Consider the following 18455-nt stretch of genomic DNA (forward strand, 5'->3'; position numbering starts at 1 on the left):
AGATAGATAGATAGATAGATAGATATAATATATATATTAGCCATTTCAACAAAACTTTCTGGGATTGGGAGAGATCACTGGTGCTGGTGCCACAGATTGGCTCTGACACCTATGAGCCTACACACAACAGACGTGAACCCTGCCTGAGCCTCCACGGTCCTCACAATCCATGTTTAAGCTGACTGTTGGCAGGTGCTGTGTCAACCCATCTCACTGGGTGAGGGTCGTCTTCTCCTTTGCTGACCCTCTAGGTTTCCAAGGAGGAAGTCTTTTTCTAGGGACTGGCCCCTCCGAACAACACCCCCAAAGGATGTGCAGCACAGTCTCCCCTCCTTGACTCTAAGGAACCTCATAAAAGGACCTCCTCCAAACAAGATCTGTTCTCTTGGCACTCTGGGATAGAGTCAGCACTCTTCTCCAGCACCACAGTTCAAAGGATGGGTCATCGGAGTAAATTAATTTAAAGGCACAAGGGAAAACTGGGTTCTTTCTTTGTTTTACAGTTGCATTTTTATCTTCATCAAAACGACTACATATTAGTAATACGTACCCTTGAATCGTTCCAAATATGGCTGACTATATCCAATAATCAACCTATGAAATACTTAGAACCATTAAGTCTTAAGTCTCATATGTGCAAAACAGATGGTCCAAAAATATTTTCAACAATGGTCATACGAATAAGATAAGGATGATAGAAGAAGAATTGATGCCTTTGCGTTCTGATGGATTGCTAAGAGAACAAACAGGTTCATCCTAGAGAGGGTGAGACCAGGCAGCTCCTTGGAGGCAAGGATTCTGAAGCTCTGTCTGGCATACTTAGGTCATGCTGCAGTCCTTGGAGAGGGACGTCATGCTTGGAAGGGTGGAGGGTAGAGAAAGAGAGGAAGACCCTGGCTCAATGACTAGAGTAAGGGGATAAAAAGTCAGAGATGATCAAACTGGCTCAGGTTAGAGCAGGGTTCAGAGCTGTGGTACATAGGGTTGTTATGAGTCAGAGTTGACTTGACTACACATAACAACAACTCAAAATACCAATTTTTTAAAAGTAACTGAATTTATCCTTTTATAGATATTTTTTAAACCACCTTATTCTTCAGCTTCACCTCATACATTCTTGGTAGGAAAATGTTCACCACATTTCTGAGATAAAGTTGTTTTCTATAATCCAATGGTCGAGGAGTATTCAACTGATATTAGTCCGTTCGTGTGCAAGGCTTTGTGGTAGGGCCCATGTATGTGAGGCAGACTTTGTACCATGTGTCACTAAGTGATGCCTTTTGGAGAAACTTCTAGATTGTAATCTTAATGGCAATAGATCAGCAGGTCTTTCTCTGAGGGGCTCCTTAGTGGGTATGAACCACCAACCTCTTGGTTAGTAGCTGGGAGCTTTAACTCTTACACCACAGGGCTACGCGCTTCTAAAGTAAGTTATAAATGAGAAACTACCACAAGCTAAGTATTTGTGAAAGTACACGTGCACTATGAAAAGGTATGCTGTGCATAATAAAATATGAGATACATATAGATGCTATAAAATTATTTATAAAGCATTTTATAAATAAATCAAGTCACAGAAAAAATATATGCCAATCTCCATTCATTTTAAAAAAAGAAACTGTACACATCTACATAAATTTCTCGGGCTTGTATTCATTCACATATTGCCTACACATCGGAAATCAACAGGCCATTTATCTTCATAATGATTCCTGCAGGCAAACCCAGAGCACGATTTAGAAGTCGGGTGCTGCTTTTTAACTTCCCTTGGAAATACACGTCTTTTAGGTCTTAACTCTCTATCTTCTAGGTCCATCTCCACCAAATAATTTAAAACTAACAAGAAAATGGAGCTCTGGTGGCCTAGCGGTTTAAGAAGCTGTACTGCAATCCTGAAGGCATGCAGTTCAAATCCACCAGCAGCTCTGCGGAAGAAGGATAGGCAGTCTCCTCTCATACAATTAACTGCCTCTGAAAACCCCCTGGAGGGTCAGCTCTGAGCTGGGCCCAACTCAAGGTCAATGAGTTTTGAGTTTTCTGCTCACTTAAATGCTTCTGTACAGACATGAAACTTGCTGCTGTGGAGTTGACTCTGACTCCCAACCACCCTCTAGTGGATTTCCAAGGCTGTAAAGTTTTGCAAGAATTGTCCATTCATGTCTCGAGGAGCAGCTTATGGTTGTCAACTGCCAACCTTTCATTTACCAACCCGACAGAGCAAACACTAGGAGCACATATGCCTCTTCCTGATCATCGGTTGAACTGTGACAGCCATTCCTCACTATCGGTGAAAAGTCTCAAGGGAAAATCTGAAGCTGCCATTCTGGGAAGGAATAAGCCGTCAGTCAGGATGACACTTCTACAGGTCTACTAAAACAATGACTGTAAACCTTTGCTTAAACAGCCTTGAGAAAATATGAATAGAAATACATGCTCTAATACTGCCGCCTGTGGACATTAATCAGAATCTTACATGCGTTATAAGCTCCGCTGTGACATTTATTTTCTAGTTTTAATTTTATGTTCCTTTCCTGACATTAAAATAGTTGCATTCTGCATTCATTCACTCAAGAATTATTTACTAAATCTACAATGTACCAGGCACTAGAGACATAAAAAAGAAATCACCATTGTTCTTGGGGAGTTGACAGTTAGGAGAAAAAGAGAATCAAAGAGTGACAAGCAAATCAACAACTAATTTCAAAAATGTGTAACACACACTAAAATATAGTAACAGAAAGATGTAAGGCCGTCTAGGAAAAGCATACAGTACAGACACTGCATACATAGACCATCACTGCCTACAATTCTTTCCATCAGTTTTAGTCAGTTTTCAATTAAGTAGATGCTTATTTTTGTGTTAGGTAGCATTAATCTTAAGTGAAAAATTCATGCTTGGGGTCTCTAACTGGAAATCTGTTTTATAAAAACCCTTCTTTCCTTTCAGTAAGGAGCTCTGCTGGCCCAGCAGGTGACAAGTTACACTGCTAATGCAAAGGGAGAGAGTTCTGTTTAATGGCAATGAGTGAATTGGGGTGTGTGTGTGTGTATGTGTGTGTAAATAAACAAGAAACTCTAGCAGCACAGTTTCTCGCCTGTTGTGCTGCTAATCATAAGGTTACAAGTCTCTGGTGGTTCAAATCCACTAGCTGATCTGAGAAAGATGGACAGTGTCCTGTCACTAAGATTTACAGGCTTGGAAACTCAATGGAAGGTCATCATGAGTTGGAATGAACTTGACAGTAATGAGTAAGTTTCTATGTATAAAATGTCTTCATTGGTTCTGCTTCTCTAGAGACACCAGCCTAGGCCATTATCCAAACTATTTTCTATTGTATTCTTTTATAATTCACTTTCTTTTTTTTTAACTTCTTTTTATTATTATTTTTATTATTTTGTGTGTGTACCGTCAAATCAGATCTGACAGGTACAGGAGGAAATTGACCCTCCTTCTCTGGTGGATTCAAACTGCGTACCTCTGGGATTGCAGTGCAATTTCTTGCCACTAGGCCACCAGAGCTCCCTCTATAATTCACTTTCTTATAGTTTAGTCATGATGACCTTAAATAATTTCTTAACCTACTGATCTTCACTTGTCTGAAAACCGTGGGTCTTAACCAAGAAAGGCCAGAGAGTAAATATTCTAGGCTTCGTAGGCCTCTGACAGGCTCTGTGGTAATGAGTCAACTCTGCCATGGGGTTTTCAAGGCTGTAAATCCTAACAAGAGGAGCTCCCCATCCTCCTCCCAGGGAGCTGCTGGCAGATTCGAACCACCAAAGGTACGCAGCTCTTTGATTAGTAGTGCGACCTGCTACAAGCTATACACCACCAGAGCCCCTCAACATGAACACAGCCATGGACCATATGTAAACACAGAAAAGCATGGCGGCATCCCAATAAAATGTTATTTCCATTAAATAAGCAGTAGTATGGATTTGACCTGTAGTCTCCGGTGTACATTACAGAAAGAGCTACTCATAATAAGAAATTAAGGTAGGAATAGCTCCACATTATTGGTGAAAAACCAAGAATATGCGAAGGCTTAAGAAAAATTTCCACCTACTGAGTAGTAAAAAGTATACTGCCTCCTGGACAAATGTTATTTCCTCTCTCTGATATTTCAAAACATGAAAGATGTAATGTTAATAACTTTCCACTTAATAATTTTTAATGTAACACAGTGTACTGCTTCAGGCTGTACTTAACTACAAAAAGAATTTATGCATTATATTCTTTTTTGTCTCTAAATTTATTATTTACTTACACTATCATTCACTTTTATATATTTATATACATTGTTTCATTTATGAGCATTTTGGTTTATACAATCATTTCTGTACATTGGGTTTTTTTCAATTTACTATTTAAAGAAAGTACAGTAAATTAAGTTAAAAATCAAAAGTCTGAAATTGCTAAAGTCTGAAAACATCTTTATTTTGGAAAGCAATTCTTCCCAAACAGCCAAGAACAAATAGCAACTTATCCCTGGCTCTGCTTCAAAAAGAGAATAATCCTTCTTCTTCCTCAAAAAGCACCATCCTAGGGGAGCTCTGGTGGCTTAGTGGCAAGAAGCTGCAACTACAATCCCAGAGGTGCACAGTTCGAATCCACCAGATGCTCTGCCGGGGAAGGAGGGGCAATCTCCTCCTGTACCAGTCAGATCTGATTTGACGGTACACGCACACAAAAATAATAAAATTTTTAAAAAAAAGTACCTTCTTATTATTATCTAAGTAGCTGATCTCAAGTGTGACTCACAGCAAACAAACCTACGGGCCACAGGCCTGAACCCTGTGCCATCGTCCACCATCCTCATCCTCTCTGACACACTTGAGCCCACTGCTGCAGCCACTGTGCCAACCCATCTCATTGAGGGTTGTCTTCTCTTCCACCGACCCCCACCCACCTCTCCTAGCAACATGCCCACAGTACGTTAGACGAAGCTCTGTCATCTCTGACTGTTGTTCTTCTGTTTTATGGTTTTGACCATCTTACATCAATTTTGAATGTTTTCTATCACATTGCTATAACTTTCACTGGGAGTCATTGGAAGTTATATATAATGTTCTCCCCCATAAACTTACCTTTCCGTTTGAAGCTTAGTGGTTTTTACTATCAAATCCTGAGTCTGTTCTTTTGCAGCCTAAAATTATAAAAAAAAATCTAACATTAGTGCATTACAATTTCACTTCGTAAAACAAATATCACCATTAACTAGAGTTTAGACTCATACCAAATGAGGTCATAGTCCACAAATGACACGTTCCTTAAAAGCCCAGTTAACTGAAAAGATGCCTCAAGCCTCATAAACCAAACCAGGTGCCAGTGTGCCAATTCCAACTCCTGGCAATCCCTTAAGTTCTGACAGACCTGCATGCAGTCAGCATTTCAACAGCTGCAACCTTCTGGTAGACCACCAGGCCTGCCTTCGAGGCACTTCCGGGTAGAATGAGACCACCAACCTTTTAATTGTATCCTCCCTTCAATACGACAAATGTATTCAGAGTATGCAGTACAAGAAAGGGAGTGTTAGAAATGAGTGCCACGATGCTGTACGTGGAATTTAACAGTTCACAATGATTTTTAACGAAACAGCAGCACAGACAGAGCAAGTTAAGGATGAAGAACATGGCTTCAGTAATGGACATGGTGAACTGAGGTAACAGGAGGCAGCTAAACGTGGTTGTAAATGAAGGTACTGCTGTGGAGGCTCAGCAGAAATGTCTAAGATGGAGATAAAAACTTGAATGTCAGAGAACATAAACCACCTAGTAGACAGGGTTTGGAGAGGATTCCATCTAAAGGATACAGTTCTGACCACATCTGTGGCTCATGTTTCCTATCGGGCAATTCTAGTCCCCGAGCCAGGATGACTGGAAAAAGAGAACTTGACAGAACAGCATTCTATCCAAAGCTTGGCCAAACAGTCATGATGCGGTGGATGAAAGAGATGGGAAGTGCAGCCAATCAGATTCTCTCTCAACAAATGTGAACTGGGGGATACTACAAAAGTGAGGCCGTTCGCAATGAGAATAGAAGCTCGATGGTCATGGGGCAGGGAGAGAACAGAGATGATGCTTTAAAGGGGGCAGCAAGTGCCAGAACTGTCCATAAATTAGCCATTACTAGTGAGAAGAAACTACAAACTAAACCAACATAAAGTGGAGGGTAAGTCAGTCCATTAACTACATTAAACATTGATACCATGGAGTCTGAAGTGACTCGTAGATGGCCCTGCCGCGGGTTTTCAGAGGCTGTCACCAACACTGCATATCTCTCTCCAGTGAGGAGTCAAGGGACTCAAATAATCTGTCTTTGGCCAAGCAACACAATTCTCTGCTACTAAGCCACCAGAGCTCTTAAGGTATTAATCAAGATTATGATCTTAAAAGTAGCTTTCAACTCATTTCTCTTAAATAATAAGGATGATTATTACCCACTGTGAGAACAGATATAAGCCAAGAAGCAGCTCACGTCTCCTGATGTGAGGTGATCTGCTGGCTTCCTGTTACAGAACCTGGAAGTATCATTAATCACCTGAAGGTGACGATGCAATCGCTATCTCAGTGAGGTGCTATTCCGTGGGTTTAGCAAATCATAACGCATGTTCTTGCCACATTTTCCTGAGTTACGGGGTCTGAAATATCAACTGTATCTTGTGGGAAAAGAACTAACTGGCAGTACAGAACGAGATCTGTATTAACAGAATATTTTCTTAAATGAAAGAAGTTAGATTAAGAACTGCAGGCAAAGAGATTCGGAAAATAAGGAAAGAAACGAGCAGGTATAAGATGAGCCTCAAATGAATCCAAGTGTGGTAACTGCAGACCTTGGAAGGAAGAGCTTTACCAAAATCCTCACAGAACTAGTAAACAGTGAAAAACTCCTCCGCAGTACTAAGATGAGCAATCAAAGTCAAGTGAAAATCTAACAAGACAAACTGAACACAAGCCAATTATTTTTTATAAAACCTAAAAATGTCAAATTAGAATACAATTTCTTCCAATTTCTACTGCTTTGTCCACAGTGTAACAGTCCTCTTTCTGCATTTATGACAGCTTTTCTCATGTGCTAAGAATGGTAAAACCTTACCTGAAGCAAATTAGTATTTCTGTTTAGAATGCATATTAGCATCAGTTAAACTCCAATTTATTATTATTTTTTTAAGTTTTCTCTTTTTTTGTTGAGTACAGTCCCATGGTATGGTTGCAACATAGTTTAACCATTCAGCCACTGGAAAATATTCAGATTGCTTACAGATTTCAGTTACTGTAAATAGGTATTTGTTGTCATAAATATGTATATGTAGATTTTTGGTGAAAATAAGTCCATTTGTTTCTTTCTCTTTAAAATTCCCAGAAGTACAATTTCTAGGTTATAAAAATATGGACCGCTTCATGAATGTGCGTGTAATCCGTGCGCAGGGGCCATGCTAATCTTCTCTATATCGTTCCAATTTTGGTATATGCACTGCCAAAGTGAGCACTAAACGGTAATTTTTAAGACCACATTTTTGAAATACTACTCTGCCTTCAGTATTCGTAGCTACCAGGAAACGAAATTCTCTCAAGAAGTATCCAGAAAAGGAGATGCTTACTCAGGGAAGGCCCTTCAGCAGAAGTAAATAAATAAAAAAAATTCTTCTGAGGTAATTTTAAACGGAGAAGGTAAGAATTTAGAAACAACTTGAGAGTTTTCAAATGAATGTAGCCTAAGTTTAGGTCTAAAGGAAACTGAACAATCACTTGTTTAATCTTCTAGTGAAAATAAATTCTCCTGACTGAAGAACACCATGAGTACAAGATCAGCATCCAGTGGGGAAAAGCTATTAAACACATTGATAAAAACACAGTGGAAGAACATTTCAAACCTTGAAATCAAATGTGCAGTATGATCGGAGCTCACGAAGGCTACAACACTTAAGAGAAATGCCAACAAGGTCTCTATGGGGCAGAGCAACCCAGGGTCAAGTTCAAGCCGTTCATCTCTGTTTGCCACCAATAAGAAAAGAGCACTGAAGTGAGACCGTCATAAATTACACAAGTCAAAACAGTGTGAAAAGAAAAGTACTAGAAACAAGAGCTGGGCTCCTAAGAGAATAAAAATCCCATAATTAATGAAGTCATAAATTCCCCCAAAGGAAAAACACAAGTAGAGCAACCAGCATCCAGCTTGTACTTGGCATTCCCGGAGCCTTTAACGACCTGAGAAATGTCTTCAGAAGATTGATGGAGAAACAAAGCCTGCGCCTGTACCTATTTCTGAGTTAAAGAGATCAACAATTAACTACTTCCGGAGTCTCTACAAATAAGGAGATAATTAAGAAGTCAGCTCGTGCACAAGTCCACGGCCATCAGTGCCTGACCCAAGGGTGGACAGTGGGCTGGTGCCAGCTGAAAGACCAAACAACTCAGTGTTCTCCACCTCTGTGGGGAAACTGAGTCAGACAGTGGAGAGGTAAAAAAGTACAGAACACGGGAAGATCCTTATGTTGAAAGACAAATACTTCACCAGGAGGAAACAACATTGGCCTAGCTGGCCAATGTCATTGTTTCAAAATGCAACGTCTGTGGACTGTATACTAATTGAAATAAACAGCTCACCTGTGAAAAACTCCAACACGCCTAAAATGAAGCTCTCCAAGCTCAACTCTGTGCACCAACATAAATTACACTCTCGAGTTTCCCCTAAATTGGGCTTATTAAGAATTAATTTTTTTTCTCATCCACTTTAAGAATGTCTCCTAGCTCTGTTCTGACAACTGCCTCTAGGTTCAAGTATAGATTTTGCATGAGCACAATCAAATGTTTTGGGATTCCCATTCTTCTCAGAGTTAACAATAGCTTGTTGTGATCCACACAGTCAAAAGCCTTTGCATAGTAAATGAAGCACAGATAGGTATTCCTCTGGTACTCTCTGCTTTCTGCCAAGATCCATCTAACATTAGCTATCATATCTCTAGGACCACGACCTCTTCTAAACCCAGCCTGTACATCTGGCAGTTGTCTGTTGACGTGTTGCTCCAGTTGTTTCTGGATAATTTTCAGTACAATCTGGCTTGCATGTGATATGAGTGATATTGCTCGATAATTTCCACACTCTGTTGATGGCACATAACACACACACACACACACACACACACACACACACACAGACACACTTTAAGACTGCATCATTCAGTAACACAAAGCACATTTTTAGGGATAATACAATATGACGCTAAAAATATAGCTTGCAAGAACATAATGGTAATAATGCCATATGAAAGGCCCCTGAAAACTGTGACTATCGTAATGAGATAAAACTTTCTGCTGAACCACCACTGTGGAATAATCAGCCGAAATAGTCCACTACATCAGCACTCAATGAGACTAGTTCGAGCTTGGATTCCAAGCTTGAAACCTTGACAGGAAAGATCAATGATGTTCCAATTGTGCTTAATGAAGTAAGTAAGAAGTGACAGAGTAAAGTTCCAGGTTCAGCTCCCCAAACAGCACAATATTCTCAATAACCAAACATCTAACAACGTGTTAACAGGAAAACACCACCAAATTATTGTTGGCCTCAGGAGAATTCTCATCTGCAGACCAAAATGCCAAAGGACTTAAAATAAGGAGCAATAAAAGCAGCTGATGGGAAAACAGTGGATCATCGACACAGGATGAAAAAAAAAAAAAAAAAAAGAAAGAGATAGAGATAGAGTTAGATACAGGCCTTGGTGAAAGCAGAGAGTACCAGAGGAATTTCTATCTATGTTTTATTGACTATGCAAAGGCATCTGACTGTGTGGATCACAACAAACTGTGGCTGACTCTGAGAAGAATGGGAATCCCACAACACTTGATTGTGCTTATGCAAAACCTTTACTTGGACCAGGAGACAGCTGTCAGAACAGAGCAAGAAAACACTGCATGGTTCAAAACCAGGAAATGTGTATGCCTGGGATACATCCTATCTCCACACCTTTTCAATCTGTAATGGAACAGATCATCTGGGAGGCTGGGCTCTATAAGGAAGAATGTGACATCAGGATTAGAGGAAGAGTTTTCAACAACCTACCGTATGCAGACAGTATAACCTGGAGGACCTGAGGCATTTCCTGCAGAAGGTCAAGGACTGCAACCTTCAATATGGATTGAAGCTCAACAAGAATTGATGCCTTTGAGTTGTGGTACTGGAAAAGATTACTGAATATATGATGGACTGCTGGGAGAACAAACAGGTTTGTTCTGAAGAAAGTGAAGCCAGGATGTTCCGTGGAAGGAAAGATTTTGAAGCTTCATCTGACATACTTTAGGCATGCTGCAAGGAAGGACCAGTCCTTGGAGATGGACAGCATGCTTGGAAGGGTGGAGGGACAGTGCAAGACAGGAAGACCCTGAATGAGACTGACTGACTCAGTGACTGGGGCTATGGGGGTAGGTATGTCAGAGACAATGAGGTTGGCTCAGAATAGAGAAGAGTGGGGTTGCTATGAGTCGCAAGCAACTCAACAGCACACAACAAATATTGTTGTTGTTTAGTGCTGTCAAGTCGTAGACGACTCATAGCCACCCTATGAATGAAAGACCTGAACCCTTGTACAACTTTCATCATTTCTCCAAGTTCATAGTTTCCAGAGGCAAGCTATTTTGAAAGTGGATGCCACTCCTGCTTCCAAGCCAGTTTTAATTGGGGAGCTCCACCAAACACTGTCCACCATGGGTGACCATTATCACATTTGACACATCAGTGTCACAGTGTTTAGCATCATGGCAACCACGAGTTACCTCTGTACAGCAAATGGAAAGAGCAGCGCTATACCACTTGGAAGAATGTTTGACCAAAAACAAATAAAACCAGGCCTGAGGGCTGCAGATTAACCCACCTTTGGTTTGGTAGCATAACTTTCTATCCACATGTATATGTATATATACATATACGTGTGTGCGTGTATATATACATGTAAGAGTGTGTGTGTGTATCCCTTTCCAATGATGGATGCTTGTGGAATGCGTTACAAAGTTTCAGATCCAGAAGAGAAACTACAGTATCTCTTCATCCACAACAAGTTTATAAGTGCTTTAAACTATATGTGCTAAAAAATACAAAAAAATAAATTCTGGCTGAACACCCTGACAGCAGGACAATGGATTGCCCCAAAGATCCAAAGTGTCCCGAAAAGGGCTGAGAGATGAGAGGGATGGTTGATAATGAGTTAAGCTTTCAACAGGCTCCTCTAACGTGCTGTGCCAGAAAGAATTTCTCTTTTTTTTCCTAGTGACACACACACACACACACACAAAAAAAGCCTGCCTTTTTTGTCTAGTGACAATAAGTAGTCGGCTCCCTAATTGCAGAACATATCCAGTGTGGTTATAGAGTCGTTAAAGAGTAACTTCCAGATTGGAAGAGAAGAAGGAAAGCTCTGATGTGAAAGGCAGGGAGTCTGGTGCCTTTCAACACTGCCAGAGCCTGCAATCTGTAAGATCAGTCAATGTGGGTGTTCAACACGATGCAGCACTGGAAGAAAACGGCTTCTTGCATGACTGAATGCTTAAGGAGTAACTTTCGATACGGCTCATATTTGGGTATAGAACTTGCTTCCTCATGTCCTGCTCCTGATGAAAAACTCTTTGCAACAAAGTACTATTCAATTATGGTATAATATTAAGTTTATGAATGGACAGAGTAGCACCTAAAAAGAATTTCTTGTTTCATAGTAGTAGAAGACATCTACTCAAGAAAGGATCGACTGGTAACTTTGGCCAGGAATGAGGACCATCTGTGTTACAATGAACTCAGGACTGCCCAAGCATATGATTGTTCTATGTTCACTGAATTAGAAACAGTGCTGTGAAAATAGCTTATTATTGCTTTATTTTAGAAGGAATTATCTTATACAGAAATTTATGATGATGTATTTTATGCTTTATTATGTAGATAAGCTTACATGCAGCAGATAATTAACTGTTCACGGTGGGCTGAAAACTCATGCAAAGGCTGTATGGGCTCTGTGATACATATATAAAGCCCTTAATATGGAAACACATGAGTATTGCTTGGTATATATTTTTATACTGAACTATATTTTCACAGAGTAGAAGCCAGTGTTTTTTTTTTTAGTTATTACTTAAGGAGGGTGTAATATTAATATAGAAAACAATCCATTTCCAAAGTCATTTGAAAGAACTGCCACAGAAAAGGAAAATTCCAAACCAGGAGGAAGGTCTGAGAACGCTGAGCTTTTCTCTCCAATGGCATCTTTTCTCTCCCTGATGGCAGGTTGAGGGCGCCCTGGTGTCTTAAGCTGTGAGGCCAATTCTACAGCAAGCAGTTTGCATCCACAGGAGAAAGATGGGCAACCTCCCTCCCCGCCACTGAACACTCACTAGAAGATCAGCTATGAATCATTTCTGACTCAAGGGCACAGAACAACAGTGGCAGGGAGAAATGGGTCAAAGTGAGTCCTCTCTTCTTGGAGAGCTAGGAATGATGAGAATTAGGAAGAGTATCCTCTAAAGTTTATGATTCTTTCATGCTGACTCCAATGCTCTTCTTTTTATTAAACATATGGCATCTTGGCACATTTAAGCGACTAACAAATCCCAAATGGGTTTATAAAAGCTTATGGAATCGTTGAAAGATAAATACAGACTACTTAGTATCTGCTTGGCTAATCCTTTAAATACTTGTTAGAGGGCTTAGAATCATCTTGACACCTGCCAGTCATTTGCAATGCCTTCTCTACTTTTAAAAGAATTTATATGCTGCAAATCTTCCATGGTATTTTTATGATCTGTATACAATGTACAGCGTTTCTGTCTATGGCTGGCACAGGATTACCATGAGGAGGAGTTAAGGTCATGGTACCACACAACAACAAAATGTAATTTATCCAAGCAAAATTGAAGTCAAAGGGAGAAACAGAAGCAAATACAAAAGTTTAAACTTGTAAATATAAGGGAGCTCTGGTGGCCTAGTGGCAAAAAGCTGCACTGAAATCCCAGAGGCACATAGTTCAAATCCACCAGATGCTCTGCTGGAGAAGGAGGGGCAATCTCCTCCTGTACCAGACAGATCTGATTTGACGGTACACACACACAACAAATTTTAAAAAATTTAAAAAACCTTCTAAATATATTCTGTAATAATAATTCCTATAATGTACCCTATTAAAAGTACTTTAGAAACTTACAATTGGCTAACTCAATCCTATAATAAAACAGGAGACTGAGGAGAACTCCAAGAAATACTTTGATTGTCAGAAGATAAATCAAAAGCTCTCCTTTAGAGCTAACAGTATTGACATTATTCCCACTCATTATCATTGAGATGGAATCAACTGATAGCTGACCCTCCAATCCATGTCCAAGGCTGTAAATCACAGAAGAGGAAATTGCCCATCTTTCTCCTAAGGACCCACTGGTTGGTTCAATCACCAGATAGGCTCAGTCTTTTCAAAACAAGCTCATTTTAGTTGACAACGCAAGTAATGAAAAAAACTTTGAAATCATGGAACTAACCTATATGAACATAAGAAATGACATGTGATCAAGTTTAAGTTACTGAAAGCCTAAGTAGAGTCAGGGGTTGCTTTGGCCTTGCTCTGAATTAAAGTAGCACGAGAAGTAGGCTTAAATTAAGCCCACAAAATTGTGTATGAGAAACTTTGTCTAAGCTACTTTTCTCCATCTCCTCTAGGAACATCTCTAAAAATGTTTTTCTTTGTAATTCACAAGTTTGTTCTTTCTAGGTTTGCTCCCTTTCCTATAGGTAACCTTAACTCTGAGGTTTCCTCCAACCCCTGAGCCTTATCCCAGGGACACACTGCCAGCTAAGGAAGCAAAGTTCAACCAGCCACTTCCATTGGACTCATCCTCGCCAGTCGAAAATACTCCTCCAAGGATCAACCCACACGTTTGTCCTACTGAGGACCTATGATTAGGTTCTCCAATTACCAAGAAAAAGGAGGGAAATGTAAGAGTCAAGATTTGTTTATATATATATGGTTTGACAGCCATCTTAAGTCCTTAGTCCTTGTTTTTCTCGAGTTCACTTCCTGAAAGGACCTCAGCAACAAAGTAGTGCCTCTAACTCCTCCTGTACGAACCTTACTCCAATCAGAGTATGCCAAATATTCATGCCCTTGCTAATGAACCAGCTTATTTTCAAATTAGCCAATCGCTACATGCCGCATCCATCTGACCTCACAAGTTCCCCGGTCCACTTGCATCTCCCTGCCCCTCACTCAGTCTTTGCCACTCCCAGCACCAATAAAAACCCTAGTCTCAAAGCGCTGGGGGCTCTGCCACGCGGCCACTGTGTCGGCGCATGCAGAGAGTCCCTACTTAAGCTGGTAATAATAAAATCCGTCATGTTCTTGCATCAAAAAAAAGAAATGACATGTGCACCTAAAAAAGTATGTAAGCAATGAGTATTATGAAGAAATTTTAAATAATCCAGCTAAAAACTCTTAAGGGAATACAGTGATAAAAATGATCTCTATCTTCAGTATGCTGGTTGTTTCATAAGAATATAAAACTGTCAAAACTCATCAATTTCTATATTCTAAGTAAATGTAGTTTATTACTATATGTAAATCATACCTCAGTAAAGTTAATATAAGAAAAGATAAAAAAAGACCAGTCAGTTCAGGGTAAAAACTGGGCTCAGGGGACACAAAGAAAACACTAAACACCAAATTGTTTGGCTGGGATTTAAAGTATTTACAAGCTGTTTTGAAAATAAAGAATAAAAATATTTTATGTAGGGAGCTCTGGTGGCCTAGTGGCAAGAAGCTGCACTGCAATCCCAGATGTGCCTGGTTTGAATCCACCAGATGCTCTGCTGGAGAAGGAGGGACAATCTCCTCCTGTACCAGTCAGATCTGATTTGATGGTACAATGCACAAAAAAATAATAAAATTTTTTAAAAAATATTTTATGTGTATAATTACAGGTAAGAATTAGAAACTAAAAGGTACGACCACTCTCACTCCCACTTGTTCTATGTTGTTACATGTGGTCAAGTCAGCACCAACTCCAGTGGGTTTTCAGCTGACCCTCCAGTGGGTTTTCAGAGGTGGTAAATCGCACAGGGGAGATTACCCCACTACACATATTTTTCTGGGATTTTTTTAGGCTGAGCACAACTCAGAATTAAGCTGGACGCCTCAGGCATAGTTCTAACTTGGATTCATTCTTGCTGGACTTCTGACACAGGATTGAAGTTTTATCTAACTTCTCTATAGCACTGTACTTATTAGACCAAAATGCAAAGGCTTCTGAAATTTGCTGAACAATGCAGGTAGCCCCCAACTTATAATGGAGTTTTGCTGTAAGGACTTCTTTGTAAGTTAGTTCTCATGTCAAGTCTTTTTTTTTTCCTTTTTAGTAGTACTACTACTATTATTACTATTTATTATTATTATTATTAATTATTATCTCTAGTGGTAAAAAGCTGCACTGCAATCCCGAAGACACACGCTTCGAATCCATTAGCTGCTCTGCAGGAGAAGGATGGGCAATTATTATTATTGCTTTATGAGTACTTTTTAATAAATCCCATCTCAGAATGATAAGACGATCAAATTACACACTCCAGCACTATATACACATAAAACACATCACTAATAATAAAATATACAAATTAAAAGCTATCTTAAGTGCACTTGTTAACTTGAATACTTTGTAAATCAGGAATTTCCTCTTAGTAGACTATCATTCAAAGAAAAACAAGTATTTGTAGTTAATAGTAAATGAGCAAAATGCACAGAATTTATATCCATACTCGCTAAAGGGTAAGACAAATAGACATCCATACATTGTATGGACCTAATTCCATTTTCTCTGAAATGGCCAAGCACTACCTAAAAATTCAACTGTTCTACACACCTGGAGGCGATTGGTCATATCTTGACAGCAGTTGGTCATTGCTTGGACATCCGCATTTATACTCTCAAGTTCCTGAAAAAGAGGAAAGAATACATATTTTTAAAGAGATCTCTCTTCTCTTGTCTCTACTCTTGTCTTAGTCCCAGGAAGTGCTCAGTTCAGGATTTAACAAGAGATTGAAAAAAGACTACAAATTGACCTTATCTAATGTTAGAAAAAAAATGTGACAAAACGAACACTATACTTTTTTAGGGGTGTCACATCAGGAAGATGGCAAATGCTTTAAAAATATAAACACCTCTTTATATGTTGTTGTTGTTGTTGTTGTTGTTGTTATGTGCCGTGAAGTCGCTTGCGACTCATAGCAACCCTATGTACAACAGCCCTAAACTCTGCTCTGTCCTGTGACAATTGCACTGCCTCTGACACTTCCATCCTGATTATCCCAGTCACTGCATCAATCCACTTCCTAGAGGGCCTTCCCCTCCTGCACTGTCCCTCCACCCTCCACCCTTTATATAGGTAGTCTAATACGAAGAACTTAAATAATTAATAAACAAAAGGATGACAATACAGAATAGCATAAAATAAATACTTGTTATTTTCATGTGCCCTCGAGTTGCTTGCACTATGAGCTCTGAATCCCGCTTTATCTTGAGCCAACTTCCCAATCTGAAGGCTCCGACACACCTACTTCATTACCCCATTACCCCAGTGACTAAATCAATCCACCTCATCAAGGGTCTTCCCCTCCTGCGCTGTCCCTCCACCCTCCCAAGCATGACATCCCTCTCCAAGGACTGGTCCAGTCGTGTCACATGTCCACAGTATGAAAGCTTCAGAATCCTTGTCTCCAAGGAGGAGCCTGGCTTCACCCTCTCCAGGACGAACTTGTTTGTTCTCCCAGCAGTCGACGGTATATTCAGTACTCTTCTCCAGCATCACAACTCAACAGCATCAACTCTTCTCTGTCATCCCTAGTCATTGTCCAGCTCTCTGATGCATAGCAAGTGATTGCAAAGACCATCTTTCTCCCCAGTCTGTCTTAATTCAGGTGCTCAATTTTAGAGCAATATTTGATGGACAAGCATTTTACCAAGAAGAGCTGATGAGAGTATACAGGTAACTGCATGAATATTTCCACAATTTACAAAACAATATATACTTAGGAGTCACAGACAGAAAACAGAGGAAAGGCTACACATTACTTATCAGTAATAGCTACTTCTGAATGGCAGGATCATATGTAATCACTATTTTTATTTCTAATCTTTCAGAGAGTGAAAAGTACTCTTTTTCATAATTGGAAAAAACAGACTATGAAATCCAACTGATATATGATAACTTTAAAAAACATATTATGAAAAATTTTCACAAAACCTCCAAAGGTTGAGATGAAGACCTATGTACCCAGCGGCAACATTAACAATTCACTGACACTCCGTCATCTATCTCCTAACTCACCTTCTGCCTCTCCTCCCATCTACTTTCTCCCTCCCCCATGAAGGGAATTCATTTGAAGCAATCCCAGATAGAATAGTTCATCCATAACTACATTAACACTTCCCGAGGACTCTTAAAATACACAGTACTGTTTTTCCCTGCACACATCTAACATTAGGGAAGCTCTGGTGGCCTAGCTGCACTGTAAATCCAGAAGTCAAGCCTCTCTAGTAGCTCAAAGCCACCAGCTATTCTCAATAGAAAGATGGGCAAACTCTCGGAAGCTCAATGGAGGGTCAGATATGAGTCGTTTCCACCTTGATAGCAAGAAGTTAATCTGAGCTAGCATTAGTGTTAAAACTAACGGCGTAGTGGTGGTGTAACGGTTAAGATGCTGACTGCTAATCTCGGGATCCGTGTGGTGTTTTGAACCCACTGGCTGCTCTCACAGGTAGACAGTCTACTTTCGCAAACCTTGACTGTCTTGGAAACCCCACAGGCAATGCTACTCTGTCCTACTTTAGTCAGTTTTTAAATTTTATTAACTGTATCAACATGTATCATCATTCTTGAAAATCAGGTACAAAATAGTATCTGAAAAAAAATTTCTGTATCTCTACAGATTTTTTTCAATCTGCAGATTCTCGCTTTTCCCTATTTCCTTGCCAGACAACTTATCTGTCAAAGAAAGCAGTTAACTTCTCTATGGAATTGCCAACGTTCCAGCTCACTGTGGCCCTGTGGTATTCACATACTCCTCCGCTCTCAGTATTTCCCATTAATTGGAAGTTAGATCCACTCAGAAAACTCATTGTCACTGAGTCGGAATGGACTCATCGCTGATCCTCCAGCAGCCAGTTTTCTGAAGCCGTGAACCACACAGGCTGTAAATCCTGAAGAATTGCTGGTGGATTCGAACTGGCAGCCAGGTGAACCTTTGGGCTAGCATCACAAGCCCTTAGAGACTACATCTCTAGAGCTCCTGAGTTAGATCTAACCTTTATGCCGTTTGGTTAGATTTTTCTGGCAATCCATATTCCATATGACCCAGGTATTCCACTGTTTGGAATACACCCCAAGAAAAAGAGAACTGAGACACAAATGGAGACCTGTACGCCAATGTTCATAGCAGTGTT

General features: G+C 40.0%; 1 protein-coding gene across 1 annotated transcript in view; it reads right to left on the minus strand.

Annotated features, from left to right (window-relative positions):
- COG6 (component of oligomeric golgi complex 6) overlaps positions 1–18455 on the minus strand; it is a 92712-nt gene that overhangs the window by 65842 nt on the left and 8415 nt on the right. The window contains exons 3-4 of the mRNA XM_006879528.1: positions 15877–15948; positions 5086–5144 (exon numbers count right to left, since the gene is read on the minus strand). Of these exons, the coding sequence (XP_006879590.1) occupies positions 5086–5144; positions 15877–15948 (131 nt within the window). The remainder of the gene's footprint in view (positions 1–5085; positions 5145–15876; positions 15949–18455) is intronic.

This window comes from Elephantulus edwardii, unplaced genomic scaffold (genome assembly GCF_000299155.1).
Source record: "Elephantulus edwardii isolate Elephantulus edwardi_28Jun2011 unplaced genomic scaffold, EleEdw1.0 scaffold00004, whole genome shotgun sequence".
NCBI classification, from domain to species: Eukaryota; Metazoa; Chordata; class Mammalia; order Macroscelidea; family Macroscelididae; genus Elephantulus; species Elephantulus edwardii.